Source organism: Ananas comosus, unplaced genomic scaffold (assembly GCF_001540865.1).
Source record: "Ananas comosus cultivar F153 unplaced genomic scaffold, ASM154086v1, whole genome shotgun sequence".
NCBI classification, from domain to species: domain Eukaryota; kingdom Viridiplantae; phylum Streptophyta; class Magnoliopsida; order Poales; family Bromeliaceae; genus Ananas; species Ananas comosus.
Window position 1 is genome coordinate 35,276 of NW_017893599.1, and position 16,974 is coordinate 52,249.

The window sequence follows — 16,974 nt, forward strand, 5'->3', positions numbered from 1 at the left end:
TGAGTTAAAATGCTCCCATATTTGAATTTCGAGAGTGCATCCGATTACATATAGCACCAAAAATTTAAATAAAAAAAAAATTACAGTGGCCCATTTTTGTTATTATTATCAGAACCATTATTACAACAACACCATTATCCAAATTTCATTAATCCAAGCAAACTTTCTCTTTTCTCAATTCCTCTCCTTAAAAAAATAATAATAAACAATTTCATGCCACGTCGACCTTCCCGCTGGGCCACGTCAGCTGCCGCCGGATCAATCTGCATTTTTTTATTATTATTATTATTATAATTTTTTTTTATTGATTCTCACACGTAAGATGGCGGCAGCGGGAGGCTGACGACGGCGCCGCACCGGATGGCGTTGTCGGGCATGTTGTACTCGTCGCGGAGCGACCGTGCCGGCGACAAGACGCTGACGTAGAGCTGCTGGCCGAGGTAGTGGCGCTCCCAGATCTCCGACCGCAGGTTCCACATCCCCGCGTTGTCGAACGTCAGCATGATCGCCGTCCACGACCGCGGGTACACCTGGATCGTGTGCCGGCTCACCGCGTCCAGCAGGTTGTACGCCTTCCGGCTCTCCGGTGTCCACTTCCCCGGCCCCATCCTACAATTCACATAGCAAAACTGATCAGTCAACTGTATGTATGTATATATGTATGTATATATATACTAGTAAAGTATCCGTGTAATGCGTGTTCGGTAAATGCTGTAGTGATATACCCGACGGGGAAGAAGGAGTAGCCGTCGAGGTGGTAGGACTGGATGCTCTTCTCGGGGTTCTCGAACACGATCTCGATGAAGGTGCGGAACTCGGCGGTGATGATGTTGGGGGCGATGGTGACGGCGGCGTCAGCGGCGGGGGGCACGTCGCTGATGAGGTTGTACTTGAACACGCCGTCGGAGACGTTGAAGTACTCGGCGAGCTTCACGGGGGTGTCGGTGTTGACGTGGGAGACGCCGTTGAGGGCGAAACGGAGCTTGCCGTCAACGCGTGCGCGGGAGTTGGCGAGCTTGATGGTGCGGGTGATGTTGATGCTGCCGTAGTGGTAGGAGCCCTGGGGGTTGGGGCGGGCGGCGCTGGCGGTGAGGTTCCAGCGGAAGGAGCGCCACTGGTTGAGGGACCAGGCCCAGCCGGAGGGTGCCTCGGGGAGGACAGCGGACGGCGGGGCGGTGGAACCAACATAACGGAGCACCGCGGTCGCAGTCTGCACCTGTTTCACGAACCGGGTCGATGCAACGACGTAGTAGTCGCCAACGGCCTGGTCGGCGGTCACGAGCACCGAGTAGCACTGGCCGACGTGGACGTCGAGCGAGTCGTACGTGTTCTGCACGGTGTGCGATCCGTCCATCTCAACGAGCTTCAGGGTGTGGCCCTGGAAAAAAAAAAAAAAAACAAACGAACATTCAAACACCGTTCTTTGACAACTTAAGTAGTTCTGCTGAAAAGTTGCCGGTCATTACGACCTGAACGCGGAAGTTGAGGGAGGTCTTGAGGCCGACGTTGCAGACGCGGAAGCGGTAGATCTTTCCGGCCTCGACGGTGAAGAGCGGGGGATCGTCCTTGCCGGCGGCGTCCTTGCCGGATTTGCCGTTGATAAGGATGCCGGCGGGGCGGCCGATGCTGCGGCCGGCTTCGAGGAGGCGGGCGAGGACGGCGTGGTCCTTGGTGTACCAGTCGCCGATGAGGGCGGTGAACTCGTCGGCGGGGGGGTCGAAGGGGACGGGGATGAGGAGTCGGCTGTGGACGCGGAGGCTGCCGAATCCGCCTGCCGCCTTGTGCATGCCGAGGGACGGGAAGTAGAAGAAGCTGCCGATCTGGTCCTTGGGCTGCCAGTGGTACGTGAAGTTCTGCCCCGGCAAAATCGGGCAGTTCGTCCCCTGCATCCCGTCCTGCCACGAGTTCTTCCTATGCTGGATCCCATTCCTACGTGCGCGCGCACACGCATATGCACATATAAATTAAATAAAATATGTTACCGTCTGATGATAATAATTAAGATGTCACATTATCATTCCGTCCTAACCATGAGAGGAGGAAGGGCTCGTCGAGATAGTTATAGACGTTGATGACGATGTTGTTGTTGCTGGTGCAGTTGATCTCGGGCCCGGGGAACTGCCCGTTGATGAGGACGGCCCGCTGGGGGACGCCGAGCGGCGCGATCGTCCCGTACGTCACTTCCCACGTAAAATAAAGGTACGGGTCCTCCGCGCTCACCAGCGCCAGCACCGCCACCACCGACAGCACCACCGCCGCCGCGCGCGACATCCTCAGCCTAGATTTTTCTCTTAATTTCTCTTTCGCTGCTGCGTGGAAAGAAGACGAAGCAGTCGAAAATACGCGCAAATTTCGAATTTCTTTTTTGGTTTTATGGGGAGCCCATGGAAGAACCCGGCTAGCTTTGTGGATGTGTGTGGAAAGAAAAAAGAGAGAGAGAGAGAGAGAGAAAGAGAGAGAAGCTAACCGGGGATCTTCGGTCTATGGTGGCGAGGGTGTAGGGGGTTTTTATAAGGTGGGATTGTAGGAAGGGTTGACCCAGGGGGGGTCGGTCAACGCACCCCTTCTCCATCACACGTTGCTCCTCGGATTGCGTTCCTCCCTGCATGGATTTGTGTGCATGTGTTTGGCTCCTGTTCAGTGGGTGGTTAGCGTTTTTGACCTTTTCTTCTGGTTTTTGAATGTGGGCCGTGTCGGGACGATCCGCGTTTCCTTGTTTTAACTAAGGTTCGATTCGGGCACGGTCCGAATTCTCCGGTTCAAAGGCCCGGCCCGGCCCGGCCCGAATCGCGAGCGACTCGGCCCATTTTTATATTTTTTTTTATTTATTTTTGGAGTTTTTGAATTTTACTATTTTACTTCTTTTCTTTTTTTTTTTTTGTAATATTGGTTGGTTTTTGTGAATGTGTGTTTGGGATCCTATTTTGTTGGTGGTTTGGGTTTGAATTTTTCCTTGAGGATGGTGTTTTGGGACCCTATTAGCAAGTAGTGTTGGTATTGAGCTCAACCATAGCTCAAAATAGTTGAAGCGGAAACATATATATAAAAAAATCAGTACGATTTGTGCGATGCGATACCACTTATATATAAAAAAAGAGAGAATACGTACTTTCTCACGTATTCTGCTTACAATCCGAAACAAATCAGTTGTTATCATTTCGATAGTAGTTACTGGCACTTCAAACATGATTATATGCATTTCCTGTTTAGTTATAACCTTCGCTTCTGCTTCAAGCTTCTCCAGATCTCATAGAATTTTTAGAAGACAGTTCCCTGAACAAAATTTAGAACCATATACAATTATCTGTGCTTAATAGTGTTAAGACATGTACAAAGGAATCAAAGTGCCAAAATAAATGCAAATGAATTTTGTTATCTGAGTTAAATTACACCATTAGTTCTAGTATAAATTTACTTGTTTGAAATAGTAAAGAGATGCAGATAAAGAACTAAATATGGCAGATTGTGAACTTGGCCATGAAAGCGCGCACTTCGTGTGCACAAAGATCCAGCCATTGTGCATAAATCTTTCATTTTGGTGCAAATTGAGAAACTCTATATATTAAGAAAGATCAAACCAAGGCTTTGTCTCTTCATCAAAGAAACAAAAAAAAGAAACAAAAAAAAAATGAAGAACATCACTTTTAGTGTCACATACACAACATCACTTGCTTTGTTTGAAACTGTGCACCAACAATTACCAATCAAAACCAACAAAAAGGAGAAAAAGAGAGAGAAAAAAGAATGAAAGAATTATGTCTACTTCGGTTCGACATTCACTTCGTAGGAGTATCCGCCACTGTATGCAAAAGCGCTGCTTCCCTCGTCTCTTATCGGTACCTGCTCCTCATAAGGATGGCGAGGAGCACCTCTTGCATTGCCAAACTCCGTCGCAGATGATTGTGCCGAATTTGACGTAGTACTTACTCCCTCATTCTGCATTATAATTTCGATTTCTTTTACCACCTCGTTCATCGTGGGCCGGTTTGAGGCCGATTCTTCGACACATTCCATTGCCAACTGCACGAACCGCCTGAAGCCTACGAGCTTGACCGAGATTTTAATCAAGGGGTCTATGATGTCTTGTAATCCGTAGTACTCTTGGTCGTATTGATCGATCGCCATTCTCACTTCACGAACAATGTACTTGCCCTTCTCTATAGGTAGCCTTGAAGATATTAGTTCAAGCATGACCACGCCGAAGCTATATACATCGCTCTTTTCCGAGAGTTGTTTGGTCATGTAGTACTCAGGATCCAAATAGCCCTACAAAACAAAAAATAATCAAGAAAATGAAAAGCTTCGTTTTAAGATTATCCTGATCACAAATTGCGATATTTAGGGCGGTTTCCCGCGTTCTAGACTCCTTTCGACTTATTTGGGTTGCATCTGCACGTCAATAGGATGTTTAGAAGTGTGAGGAGAAGTCGAAGTATATGCTTACCAATGTTCCTTTGACTTGAGTAGAAACATGCCCCTTTTGGCTGTCCAAGACTAGCTTCGAAAGCCCAAAATCGGCAACCTTTGCGTTTAAGTTCTCATCCAATAAGATATTAGTCGACTTGATATCTCTATGGATGATCGGCGGGTCGGCAAGCTCGTGAAGATATGCTAGTCCCCTAGCAGCGCCTAAGGCGATTTTTAGTCTCTTCATCCAGTCCAAGTGCATTCCGCCTTTCCCTGCGATTTAATTCACCAACAAAGGAAAGATTTAATTGTTGATTAAAGAGAAATAAGGCATAATTAGAAGCAAAGATTTAAGTGCCGTGGCACATATCCGTGCCAAGAACTGGTTGGCATGGTAAGACGCGCACGCTCTACTGTGAGGACACTATCATGCTATCGACATATGACCTCATACCGACACAGTTTGGAACAGGGGTTTCTAACAATAATTTATTCCGATTGTTTTGAAACGTGTTTTGTGCTCTTTCGGTAATATCACTTGCTACCTTTAAAGAAATTTCTGAAAAGCCAGATAAAATTCCATTTTAAATGTAAATGCATGCGTAAAACTTACAATAAATAACACTAAAAGATTTACCCCTGTTTGTTACTAATTTCATGAATTTCCATAGAAGTATTCGAATCCACAAAGAACAACAGTTATAAATTGAAAATTTTGGAAAGGAAAGAATTGGGTTCTGAGCGGTGCCATTGGCAAGGGCTGTACAGTCCCAATACCTTGTTGGCACGACCCAGTAGAGTCGACAAGGTCCGTAAAAGGGGGTATTTGAATGCTTAATAGCTTTATGAGGCGAAGGAAAAGGACGTACCGATCAAGTTATCCCTCAAAGTCCCGTTAGGAATGTATTCATACACCAGCATCTGCTCCCCTTGATCGAAGCAAAAGCCAACAAGGCCTACTAGGTTCTTGTGATGAACCCTCGACAGCAACTCTATCTCAGTTTTGAACTCTAATGCGCCTTGCATCGATCCTTGCTGTGCTCTTTTTATCGCGACTATTTGCCCGTTCGTAAGTACTCCTTTATAGACCTACAAAAGGTAGTTGTAAATTGCACAAAATGTGAGCAACTAGAGTAAGTTTTCTTTCGCGTAAGAACATAGACGAAAATTTTGGTTATAGCTACATTGCCATAGCCTCCGGCTCCTATTTCATTGTTTCCGGAGAAATTGTTGGTGCACTTCTTCATTTCGTCGAATGAGAACCATCTTGCTCCTTTCAGCTGTGGAGCAGATCCGTCATCTTTGCCGCCAACCCCCCAAGAAGCTGAAATTTTTCATATGTAGCCAACAAGTTATTGCACTTTCATGTTCCTTATCTGCAAAATTATATTCAGAATTCTACATCCAAATTGTTGAGAATTTGGATGCACAATAGCTTCATTTATCGTAATTCGTATCATAGGTTTGGCACATTACCAAAAGGGTTGGTTGTTTTGGCCTCCCTTCGAGCTTTCCTTTGTCGCAAAGCATACAACCCCACAACAACGAGTCCGATCAAAAGAAGAGCACAAGCAACCGATATCCCAGCTATAACTCCTGTACTCATCGAGGAACTTCCTCCGCTCCCACCTAATGTATATTAACTTCATCAGTTTCTTCTAGAAGAAAACATTAGACAAACTTATTGTCCAGAAAAGACAGGCTTTACTACGCCATTTGTCATGAAACTTAGCTCGAAAACTCATGCAGGTCAGTAAACCTTAATTTCTTGCATTTCAAGCGCTTGATGCTAACTTTTTTTTTGCAATTGGGTCCACCGCTTGAGTGTCATTAATGTTTCGAATGAAACGATGACTCGCAGCTGATTCAGCTGCTAAAAAACTAAAATTTTATGAAGCACTTGGCCACTATCATAGGTTGTAGCTGCAGCATCATCATTTCACTAAACCAAATCGGCCTGACTTATGGGCTAGCTTTGATCTTAAAAAATTGGGAGCGCAGTGCATCAATTGCAAAAAGTTAAATGCGACCAAAGCGAAATTTTAGTGCAATTTTGATTTTGGCATAATCATATTTACTTGAAAAGGAGGGAATAAGTAGTACCTGTGGAGAAATATGGATATCCAAGGAAGTAATAGGGTCCAAAAATAGGTGGGGCCTTCCAAATTTGGTTAGTTAGATCGGACCCGATTCTTATGATTTCCGACCGGTTAAAGGACGTTCCGGTAGAGGAAAAGAACTCCACTTGAATATAGAGATAGCCATCACTACTGAAGTGGAGATCTGAAAGGTAAACCGCGTTGGGAGCGAGCTCGAGCTTAGTCCAAAGGCTCGACTCTAGTGACTGGAACAGTGTGCTATTTGTTAGGTCGGCGAATAAGGGTGCTCTAAATACCAGCGATCCTTGGTACGGATAGGCACAAGAGCAACTCTGAGGACTTAGACTCTGATCAACAGGGCAAGCACTGCTGTTACCGCACTTGGCTAGACTGGTAGTGTATGGAGTTACTACCTTTTGCTTCAGCTGGCAGAATAAGCCATTTGCGTATTGAGAGTCTAAGCACACAGGGTTCCCTACAAGTCTGCAGAAGAAAAGAAAAATTAAAAAAGGGAAAAAAAAAAAGAAGAAGAATCATGTCGCTTGTAGTATAAACTACGATATGTTCAAAACTTACATTAGGGTGTTGCTATAGGATGAAGCGATATCGATTTGCGTAATAGCATTGTCTTGGAAATCTACAGTCTGTAGGTCTGGGCCGAGGTTGCTGCTCATGTTGAGCGTGCCGTTAAATGTATTGGTAGCCAACACACTGCCAGGAATTGCAAAAAAGGATGGAATGATCATTAGATTTATTACGGCCGATGCCTATTCTTGAATTCCGAGATATTTTACATTGTTCTTGTAAACTTACACTTGCTGCAGTTGAGGCAATGCGAATAACGACGTAGGGATTTTCCCAGTAAGCCCTCCCCTCTGCCAAAATCTGATTTTTGACAAGTGGTATGGTTTTAGGTTAGAAATTATATTGCTAACCGAAGTAAATTTACTAAACAATTATTTTCTCGGAGAACTTACAGAGCATTGAGAGATGTCAATGTCGAGAACCAAGGCGGAGCAGGTGAAGAATCGAAGGTATTGTTGCTCAAATCCCTGTAATATGAAAAGAAAGGCATTGCCATTTATCACTCATGCATAGTAAGCGACTATTTTTGCCTAAAGCAAAAGCTTTCAAGAATCAGGAGTTCGGCTAACAAGAATTTCGGAGCTTTTCTGCCTAAAAGCAAAAGCACTAGTTTGAAACTTTCAGCTGTTCAGGAGACTCTAAAGAGTTTTGGTGCTTTGAGTCATACTTAAATGGCACTTGGCCACAAGCTTGCATGTGCGAGACCCGAAGTCGAGACTTGGTCAAAGTTGATTTGACTTTATGCGAACTCGAAAACTCATCCTGATTTCGATGAGCTTGACGAATCTTGACCAAGTCGAACCAAGGTTGCCAATATTGCAACTGTAAGCAGCATTCTCAGCAAAAACTATAAGCAAATTAAAACTACTACTTACACGTAGTTGAGGTTGGTTAATGCACTGAGATCTGGGACTGTTCCCTGAAGTTCATTTCCTGCTAAGTGCCTGCAAAAATAGTGCAGTAAAGTGTTATTTAGTACAAACGGAAATTGTCTTCTTTTACTGCCTTCATTATGTTTGATCTCAGATTACTTACAGCTCGTTAAGAGTAGTTAGGTTGGTGATTGATGCAGGAATGTTACCGCTGAATTGGTTTTTATCAAGCCGGCTGTTTCAAGAAGCAACTAGTCATCAATATATCATTCAAACAACACATAGTTGGCTAGGAATCAAAAGAGTAAATGTATAAATAAATTGAAAAGGTTGAACAAATAGATTCGGTTCAATGGTGTTCATATGGCACTCACAGAATCTGGAGTTTTTGCAGAAGTCCTACTGATGTTGGGATTGGCCCGGTAAATTTATTTCCATCAAATAATCTGCCCAAAAAATAATAACAAAATAACTGTCATTTTATCTAAATAGACATAAAAATCGACAAAACGGAAAAAAAAAGAGAAAAATTATTAGCTTACAGGTGTATAAGGATCATCTTAGAGTTGAAAAGCTTTTCTTGGAGCTGTCCCGACAGCTGGTTCTTATTGAAATGGCTGTTGATAACAGTAGAAAGAGAGAAAGACAGAAAAGAGAGGATTATTTGTATTCAAGTAAATTGTAATACCTAAATACTTCGATTACATGTTTGGCCTCAGGGATCGAAATTTCATTTTTGTATGTGACTTTCTACTTCTAGGACCAAACTGCTCATTTACTCTAGGTACGAAATGTACCATTCATGATGGTCGACACACAGTTTTGAAGCGATACATAAGTTTAATGATTGATGCGCGGTTTCAAGTGTGAATTATCCAAAACTGTGCATACATCATGCAAAATTGTGCATCATATGTTAAATTCGAAGAGCATAAAAGAAATCCCGTTCTTCGCAACTTCGGAAAAACAAATGGATTTAATGGTCTTAGAGAATTAGTGAAGAAATTGGATTAAGGTCAACATACAAATGCTGTGTATTGACAAGTAGGTCCAAGCCAGGAGTTGAGTTCGATGAAACTGGCAGAGGTCCAGACAATTGATTTTCGGCCACATCGAACCAATTGAGATTTGAGAGCAGACCGAGTGTACCAGGTATTCTGCCAGTGAAGTTGTTTGAGTTTAAAGCCCTGCAAATGTAAATTTACAAAAAAAAGAAGAAGAAGAAGAAGAGAGAAAACCATTTTAATTAGTCGACAAATAGAGCAAGAATATCTAAAGAAGTAAAATGAATGAAGATCTATGTCTATCTCTAAGCACTTCTTACAGGAAATAGAGCTGTCCTAAATTGCCCAACTCTTGTGGAATGTTGCCAGTGAAGCTACAACCAGCCAAGATTCTGAGAAAGTACAAACAATAATTCCAATCAACTCAGTAATCTGATAAAACATAGTCACATAGAAAATAACATTTTCCTGATACAAAAAAAAAACTTTCCGCATGAGTCGCATGAATCGAAACTGCACTTTCGAGGGGTGTACATTAATATTCAGATTTGTAGGTGTACTTTTTGCAATATATATATATATATATGTAAAAACCTCTTCTAATATGATTCGGGAAAAAGGAGACGAAAATTATGTAAAGATTCCGCTGGAACTTACAGTGTGGTGAGCTGCTTCAGATTGCCGATACTTGGAGTAAGTGGGCCGCCGAGGTCGGGGTTGGAGGACAGGTCCCTGAAAGTGCTTCTGTTAGAATCCTTCACATAACCATGACTCTATTTCCTTCTCTTTTGAAGCATATCAATGCGAAAGTCCTGTTAGTTAGTTATTTCTTTCCAATTTGTATTGTTGACATTATCATTACCAACTTGAATCATGTCTCTATTTTCTGCTTGAACTAACTCTTGTTGTTACATTTCACTTACCATTCATGTTGCGAATTTCCTACAACTTAATTTTCTTGACACCACATTTCATCCTAAGGGATAAAAAAAAACTTAGAATTTAATTGGAATCTACAGCTCTCTTCCTTGAAAATTTTGCTGGGAGAGACTACTACTACCGGTACTCATCTGCGATAGATTAAGGAACTTCTCAGTGGCATTACAACAAACATTTGGTGAGCAAAAAAAAACAATACACAACCAAATTTTCTGCCCAAAAATGGGATTGCCATATTTTTGTAACAAGAGTGAAAGGAGAGCACTAACCAAACTCCCCATCACTGGCAACAAATGCATGTTTAGCCCCACTTTTGCTTATGTTTAAAGTTGAATACATCTCTACTAGAGGTACAACAACAACTGTAGCATAAAGCTAAAATGAGATTCTGAGGCCCAACAGAAAAAGCTCCGAACTAAAGCTTCTTCTGGTATAAAGAGTAACTAGAAAGGAATTTTTCGTACGGCGCTTCTCCTAATGACACAACTTAGAAAAAGCACCTCATCGAACAACACTACATTCTACAACAAGAGTAAATAGTCCTCTAAGTATTCTATGCATGGGATGCATCAAAATAAGAGTTGGAGAGAAACCCAAATTATGAGAAAATCTCAATCCTATCCAAGTAGAAAACAACTTAAGACCCTCTATTGAGCTCCTTATATACAACCTCATAGTAAAGGCTAATCTCGGCCCGTAAAAAGCCCAAAATTTTACTTAAAAATAAGCTCTTTACCAACCGTTCCAAAAGTAAGTGACAAAAGTCTTAATGGTTGGTATCTGGAGTTTTATGTACAAAACTTAATTATTTTACATTTCAAAGTAGTTTATTTAAAAAAAATAAACGAAACAGAAAACATACTATTTTTCTCTTTCTATAAAAAAAGGATTCTTCTTCTCATAAGGACAGAAAAAAAAAAGAAAGTCCACAAATTTGTTGATCTACAACCTTTTTTTTTGTTTTGCTTTAAAAAGAAAAATAAGACTTACAAGTAGTTCAATGCAGAGAGCTGGGCTATATCAGCAGGTAGTTGACCTTTGAGGCTCATGGATGGTAACCTCCTGCAAAATTTTCAGGTCTAATTTGAGAAGAAGCAACAAAATTGAGAACAAAAATAGAAATTTCTTCTTCTTTTTTTTTTGATTGTTGTTGTTTTTTTGGAAGATAAAATCATTTGATAGGACTGATTTACTCACAGTGATGTGATCCTCCCATTGGTGCAAATAATTCCATCCCATTGGCTACCACAGGGATCACTGTTTTGTCCCCAGTTTGGTGGTACATTTTGCCAATTATTCATCAAGGCTTGTAGTGCAGCAACTGTTACATGTTCATCATCAATTCATTGTTAGTCCAATTTTATTTTATCAAAAAGTTATTATTATTATTATTATTTTTTACTATTTTCCTATCTAAGATCTCATATCAGAAAACAAATTATTGATCATCCAAAGTTCCTAAAATAGTAACTCTCAACATATAATTTTCCTTCACTAATTTTCCCTAGAAGTTTGTTGTGTGCAAGTACAAAAGTATGAACAAAACCAAGCAATAATAAAATCATTATATTGTGACAAAAAATTCCTGTTACACCTATACTCAGCTGCAAAACTCATCAGAATCACTCTCTCTTAATTACTATTTCCTACAATCCAATTCATCTTCAAATTGCAAACCAAGCACAAGAACAGGATTACTACCATCTTGAGAATTCGTGTCGGCGAGCCCGGCCCGGACGCTGGCGAGGCAGAAGAACAGCAGCAGGAGGAGCCGCCGGTGCGTCGCCATGCCGGCCCCCCGGCAGAATTTTGTTTGGTTAATTTTCTGATTGCTGTCAGCGTCAGAAAACAAAGGCCTGGATTCAACCAGCTACCACTGCAGAAAACACACAATCATTTTGCAACATGATAATTCATCCATTTTCCTCTATGATAACTCTTTTTTGGATACAAACACCCCCCCAAAAAATTTTTAAAAAAAAGTGGCTTACCACAAAAGCCAAAACTTTATATCCTCTTCTTGGGGAACTCACACATGATCATTGGATATTTGGACTCTTTTGCCATTTCCACAAATATGGTGCGAACAACAAGGAGAGAGAGAGAGAGAGAGAGAGAGGAATGAGTACATAAATATTGTACAGCTGTTTGAATTGATCAAAAGATTGATTTTTTCAAACTAATGCTACACATTTTACTATTGTTTTTATTCATTTTTTTTGGTCATAATTTAAGATGTAAGATATTATATTGTATGGAGTAGTAGTTATGGTTTGTGGACCCTTCAAACTTTTGCATGCATTGATCCAGTCATAAATTCCACCAACAAACGCTTCTTTTATCTAAGTATTTTAAATCAAGTTGGGGTTTAAATAATTTCTATTTGGAAGTATTTGGCCTTTGGATTATCTCTCTATATATATATATATATTATTAATGAATAATGGATTAATGATAGTGTGTTTAGGTGGAGAGGAGAACAAAGTCAATGCTTTCGGTGCTTTGACATTGGATGGCTAGATATTGTGCCTAGACCCGGTCCACCACATCATCCAAGACTCATCCCAAAATTTTGATTTCTAAACTCCTTGAATTTGGATAAAACTTCAGTGGCGAGTGCCCGGTCGCTGTCACGTATTAGTTTTATCTCCATAAAAAAATTCGTTGGGTGTTCATTATTATTATTATTAGGAAAAACTTTAAATATCACTCCTGTGGTCTCACTTTAGTACCCTTTAGTTTTAACTTTCTCTTTCTATTATCCATTTTTACTAATTTATTTCGTTAAATCAGTGACAAAATTAAAGCTAAAGGGTACTAAAGTAAATATTTGATAAACCTAGGTGGGGTATCTGTAGTTTTTTATATATAATTTAACGAAGTACTAATGGAGGAGCTGACGAAAAGATAAAAATAAAACTACAGGGTACTAACTTGATACACTTTAAATTACAGGGTACTAAAGTGAGAAAGTGCGAAACTACAGAGGTGGTATTTAAAATTTACCCTTATTTATTATTATGATACAATATATAGACATTAATTTTAATCAGATAATATATATAATCTGAAGGGTTGTATATATTTATCAACACATTAATAATAAGTATAGAATTATTAATAATTACAAAATTATCCATCTAAAACATTTCTTAAAATATAAATTGTTGCGCGCATGGCGACCATCCGTTTAGTGGATTTTAATTTTTTTTATTATTTCTCTAACCGGTAATTTCGTGTTACATTAGTAACATTTTAATCGTATATAACAATTAAGTTCATACACTTATTAACAACATTTATTTTCTATTATCTCTTTTTATTTGAAAGTACCATTAAATTCTGAATTTAACTTCTTTGATGTTATAGAATTAACCAAATATGAAAAACAACAAAAAAAATCTTAAACAATTGAGACAATGGCCATCACAATAAACAAAACTTCAACTTTTTACAATAAATTCAATTCAAAGACGTGCTCTTTTTTTTCCCTTGTTTTTTTTATTGTTTTTATTTTTTTTATTATATGAAGGTTAGTAAGTTAAGTAGTTGACGTTGCTTGATGTATTATTTCTCGGTTAATAATAAGTGTTTGATTAATTTGTACAACTCTTTTGGGTGTTTCTCTCATTATTTCACCACAATATGTGCAAGATATGGCACATTATTATAAGAAAATTGGTAAAATAGCTAAATAAGGAAAAAAAATAAATAAAAGCTTGATAAAAACACTTCATAAGATTAAAAGGCTCTACATGAAATTTGAGCTAGAAACATAAATAAAAGTTATTTATTTTTGTAAATAACAACATTACATTGATATGTTTCACGATGTTTGAAATAATCAAATTAGTAATTTATAACGCCATTCATGATCGTTATTCTGAATCTCATTATAATTTTTATTTTTCTAGATAAAAAAGTTATTTCAGAAGTCAAGCTGAACGTGGAAACACAAGTGTGAAATTAGGAATCATGGCGAAAAAAATTAATTTTTTTTACAATTTTTTTTTAATAAAAAAAGAAAGAAGAAATAGTAATGCACATGGTTTTATGTAACTTGCACGTATTATTATCATTTATGTGAAGCAAATGTGAACGCGTAAGGATTGGCACGAGCAAAAAAAAAATGTAGAACAAGTCAAAGATGATCAACCTTATTGTTTTTAATTAATATAATAAAAAATAATTAGAAGAATTAGTCATTCCTAATTCACCTTCCTCACCTCTTTTACTAATCTCCAATATATTAATCAAAATTTTATATATAAAAAAACCTTTAAAAGTGTTCAACATCTACAAGGTCCCAATTTTAATCTAATTCAGCAAATTTTTCGCAACAAATGAATAAAAAAAAGTTTTAATTGATCGAACTGTGCAATTCTATCAGCTATTGGTCATTAATTATAAATGAAATTTTATAGTTCCACTAGCGAGTTAAATCAAAACAAACAACATTGGAAAAAATATTAATCAAAACAAGAAATAAAGTTTGGAGGTGTATTTGTAAATGATATATAGCTGAGGGGGTCTCTCACAAATTTACACATCAAGTACTAAGTGCTATGGGACAAATAACTAAATGACAGCTAGTATTAGGTGTGGTCAAACTCCTACTAATAATAGCTTTTGTGGATATTAAGAAGTCTGCAATGCGAAATATGCTGTTTCTCTGGAAGATGTTTGAATGGGCTTCAGGACTTAAGATAAATACGAATAAAACGGAATTACTCTACTTGGGTCCTAATGCAGGTAGAGCTAACAGACTTACTGATATTTTGGGTTGTAAAGTGGGTAAGCTTCCATTTCGATACCTTGGGTTGACACTCCACACCAGAGCACTGCGGAAGGAGGATTGGGCTCCGATTGTGAACCATATTGAGGCACGCATTGAAGGTTGGAAGGCAAAACTACTCTCTCAGGGGGGTAGACTTACTCTGGTAAACTCGGTCCTGTCGAATATACCGTTATTCTACTTTGCGATATTCAAGGCGCCGCAATGGGTCCTGAACCGTATAGAAGCCCTGAGAAGATCCTTCTTCTGGAAAGGATGGCCCAAAAGTTCAGGGGGTTCATGTCTAGTCGGATGGAAATCGATATGTAAAAGCAAAAAGGAAGGGGGATTGGGGATCAAGGAGATGGAAGCAATGAATATGGCTCTATTAACCAAATGGTGGTGGCGTTTCTTCAAAGAGCCGCAGCTGCTTTGGGGGAGGTTGATTAAATCATTATACTATACTAGAAGACGGCCGTTACACGAGGGAAGAGCCTTCAGACCATACTCCCAGTGGTGGAGAAGTGTGATGAGATGTCGAGAGGTATTCAAATGTGACGTTTCGTACGTGCTCGGTGACGGGAAAAACATCAAACTGTGGTCAGATATTTGGATTGAAGAAACCCCACTGAGTACTCAGTTCCCTGAACTCCATTCCAATATTGTCAATAAGGAGCTCACAGTGTCACAATGCTAGAATGAAAAAGGGTGGAGATGGCGATTGATAACCAGAAGCCTCGATATAAATACCGCTAGGGACAATCGCCACCAAATGATGTTGTTCAAAAACCTACTCCCTCGATATAGTCCATCGGACGCACCAGACACAATCAAATGGAGATGGACTGCGAATCAAATGTTTACGGTTAAATCCCTTTACGATTTCATCACCGATGCAGGTCAGAGAGACTCTATGTACGTCCACCTCTGGAGGCTCAAGATTCCGGACAAAATCAGAATATTTATTTGGATTCTCCTTCGTAAGAGATTGCTTACCGCGGACAGATTAATCCGACAAGGCCGCAATGTCGAACAGTATTGTAACTTTTGTGCGCTATTAGCCGAAACATGTGATCACCTATTTCGGGATTGTGTTTTCGTCAGATACCTTTTATTCAGTACGGGACTGGCAGATATAAGCGATTCGGAATCAGGGGATGTTCGCCGGCTTTGGTCAGAGATAGGGTACATCCGCAATGCCGTGCTGCGAGAGAAAAATCTAACCCGTTTGGTGGCAATCTGGTGGGTGGTCTGGACGGAGCGAAACAACATTATCTTTCGGGAGGTGAGTCCCAACGCTACCAGGGCGCTCGAACGAGTCAACTCCTTGAATAGAGACTGGACCGAGATCCCTTGACCCTTCAACTTTTTTTTCTTTTTTTTTCTTTTTTTTTTTTTTTTGGGCCTTTCTTGTATCTGTTTGTCGGTCTTTCTTGTATCCGTTCGGACCTTTTAGGAGACCCTAACTGTCTCCAACTTGTACGCTTAGTTTATTTCGCTTAATAAATGAAGCAGGTAGCTTGCTACCTTGTTCTCAAAAAAAAGAAAAAAAAATCCATTAAGAAAAGGAAAATTTTAGACCTTGTTGATCTCCAATCACATTGAGGGCCATGGTTAAACTCATGACATTGAGAAAGTCATATGCAGCATTTATTTAAGTACTGAAGTTACCGAATAGTTCGATTTTCTGTCCAAATTGTACGAAAATTCAACTTTTTTAAGTACCGAAGTTACCGAATAGTTCGATTTTCTGTCCATATTGTACGAAAATTCAACTTCCGACTTCAGCAGGATGGGAGACGAAGTTGAATTTGCGAAACTCGCAAGTTCCTCGCCAGTATATAGAAAAAATTCAAAAAAGGCTTGTTTAAACTAATCAAAGAAAATCAGTACAGATAGGGACAGAGCTATCAGCTATGGGTAGGCCGAAGGTAGGGGTGTAAACGAGCCGAACACGAGCGAGCTGGGGTCGGCTCGTGTTCGGTTCGTTTATTAAACAAGCCGAACACGAACTGGCTCGATAAAGTATCGAGCCGAAAAATTCAGCTCGTGTTCGGCTCGTTTACTAACGAGCCGAACACGAACTGGCTCACGAGCTGGCGAACGAACAATAAATTAAAAAAAAATAGATTAACTATATATAAAAAATAATTTTATAAAATCTTATCCATTAGACTTTGATCTAATAGTTAAAATTTTACATATAAGTGAATCTTTTTATAATTAAACTCGCATTTATATTTTTATTTTGCTAAAAATTAAATAATAAAAATATATATTATATATAATTATTT

General features: G+C 39.7%; 2 protein-coding genes across 2 annotated transcripts; both read right to left on the reverse strand.

Annotated features, from left to right (window-relative positions):
- On the reverse strand, positions 1 to 2,468 carry LOC109706410 (L-ascorbate oxidase homolog). Its single transcript, XM_020227221.1, has 4 exons — positions 2,030 to 2,468; positions 1,470 to 1,929; positions 726 to 1,378; positions 1 to 609 (listed from the first exon to the last, which is right to left on the reverse strand). Exons 1-4 carry the CDS (start codon positions 2,269 to 2,271, stop codon positions 312 to 314), a joined length of 1,653 nt encoding a protein of 550 aa, XP_020082810.1. The 5' UTR covers positions 2,272 to 2,468; the 3' UTR covers positions 1 to 311.
- Positions 2,469 to 3,543: 1,075 nt separating this feature from the next.
- LOC109706409 (probable leucine-rich repeat receptor-like protein kinase At5g49770) lies at positions 3,544 to 12,016 on the reverse strand. The gene is made up of 20 exons (XM_020227220.1): positions 11,898 to 12,016; positions 11,608 to 11,782; positions 11,104 to 11,227; positions 10,897 to 10,968; positions 9,625 to 9,699; positions 9,288 to 9,359; positions 8,989 to 9,150; positions 8,506 to 8,580; positions 8,338 to 8,409; positions 8,127 to 8,198; positions 7,967 to 8,035; positions 7,484 to 7,558; positions 7,320 to 7,391; positions 7,083 to 7,217; positions 6,511 to 6,989; positions 5,884 to 6,036; positions 5,592 to 5,731; positions 5,277 to 5,496; positions 4,445 to 4,680; positions 3,544 to 4,266 (listed from the first exon to the last, which is right to left on the reverse strand). The coding sequence occupies exons 2-20, from the start codon at positions 11,693 to 11,695 to the stop codon at positions 3,760 to 3,762; spliced, it is 2,898 nt and encodes a 965-aa protein (XP_020082809.1). The 5' UTR covers positions 11,696 to 11,782; positions 11,898 to 12,016; the 3' UTR covers positions 3,544 to 3,759.
- Positions 12,017 to 16,974: the final 4,958 nt, after the last annotated feature.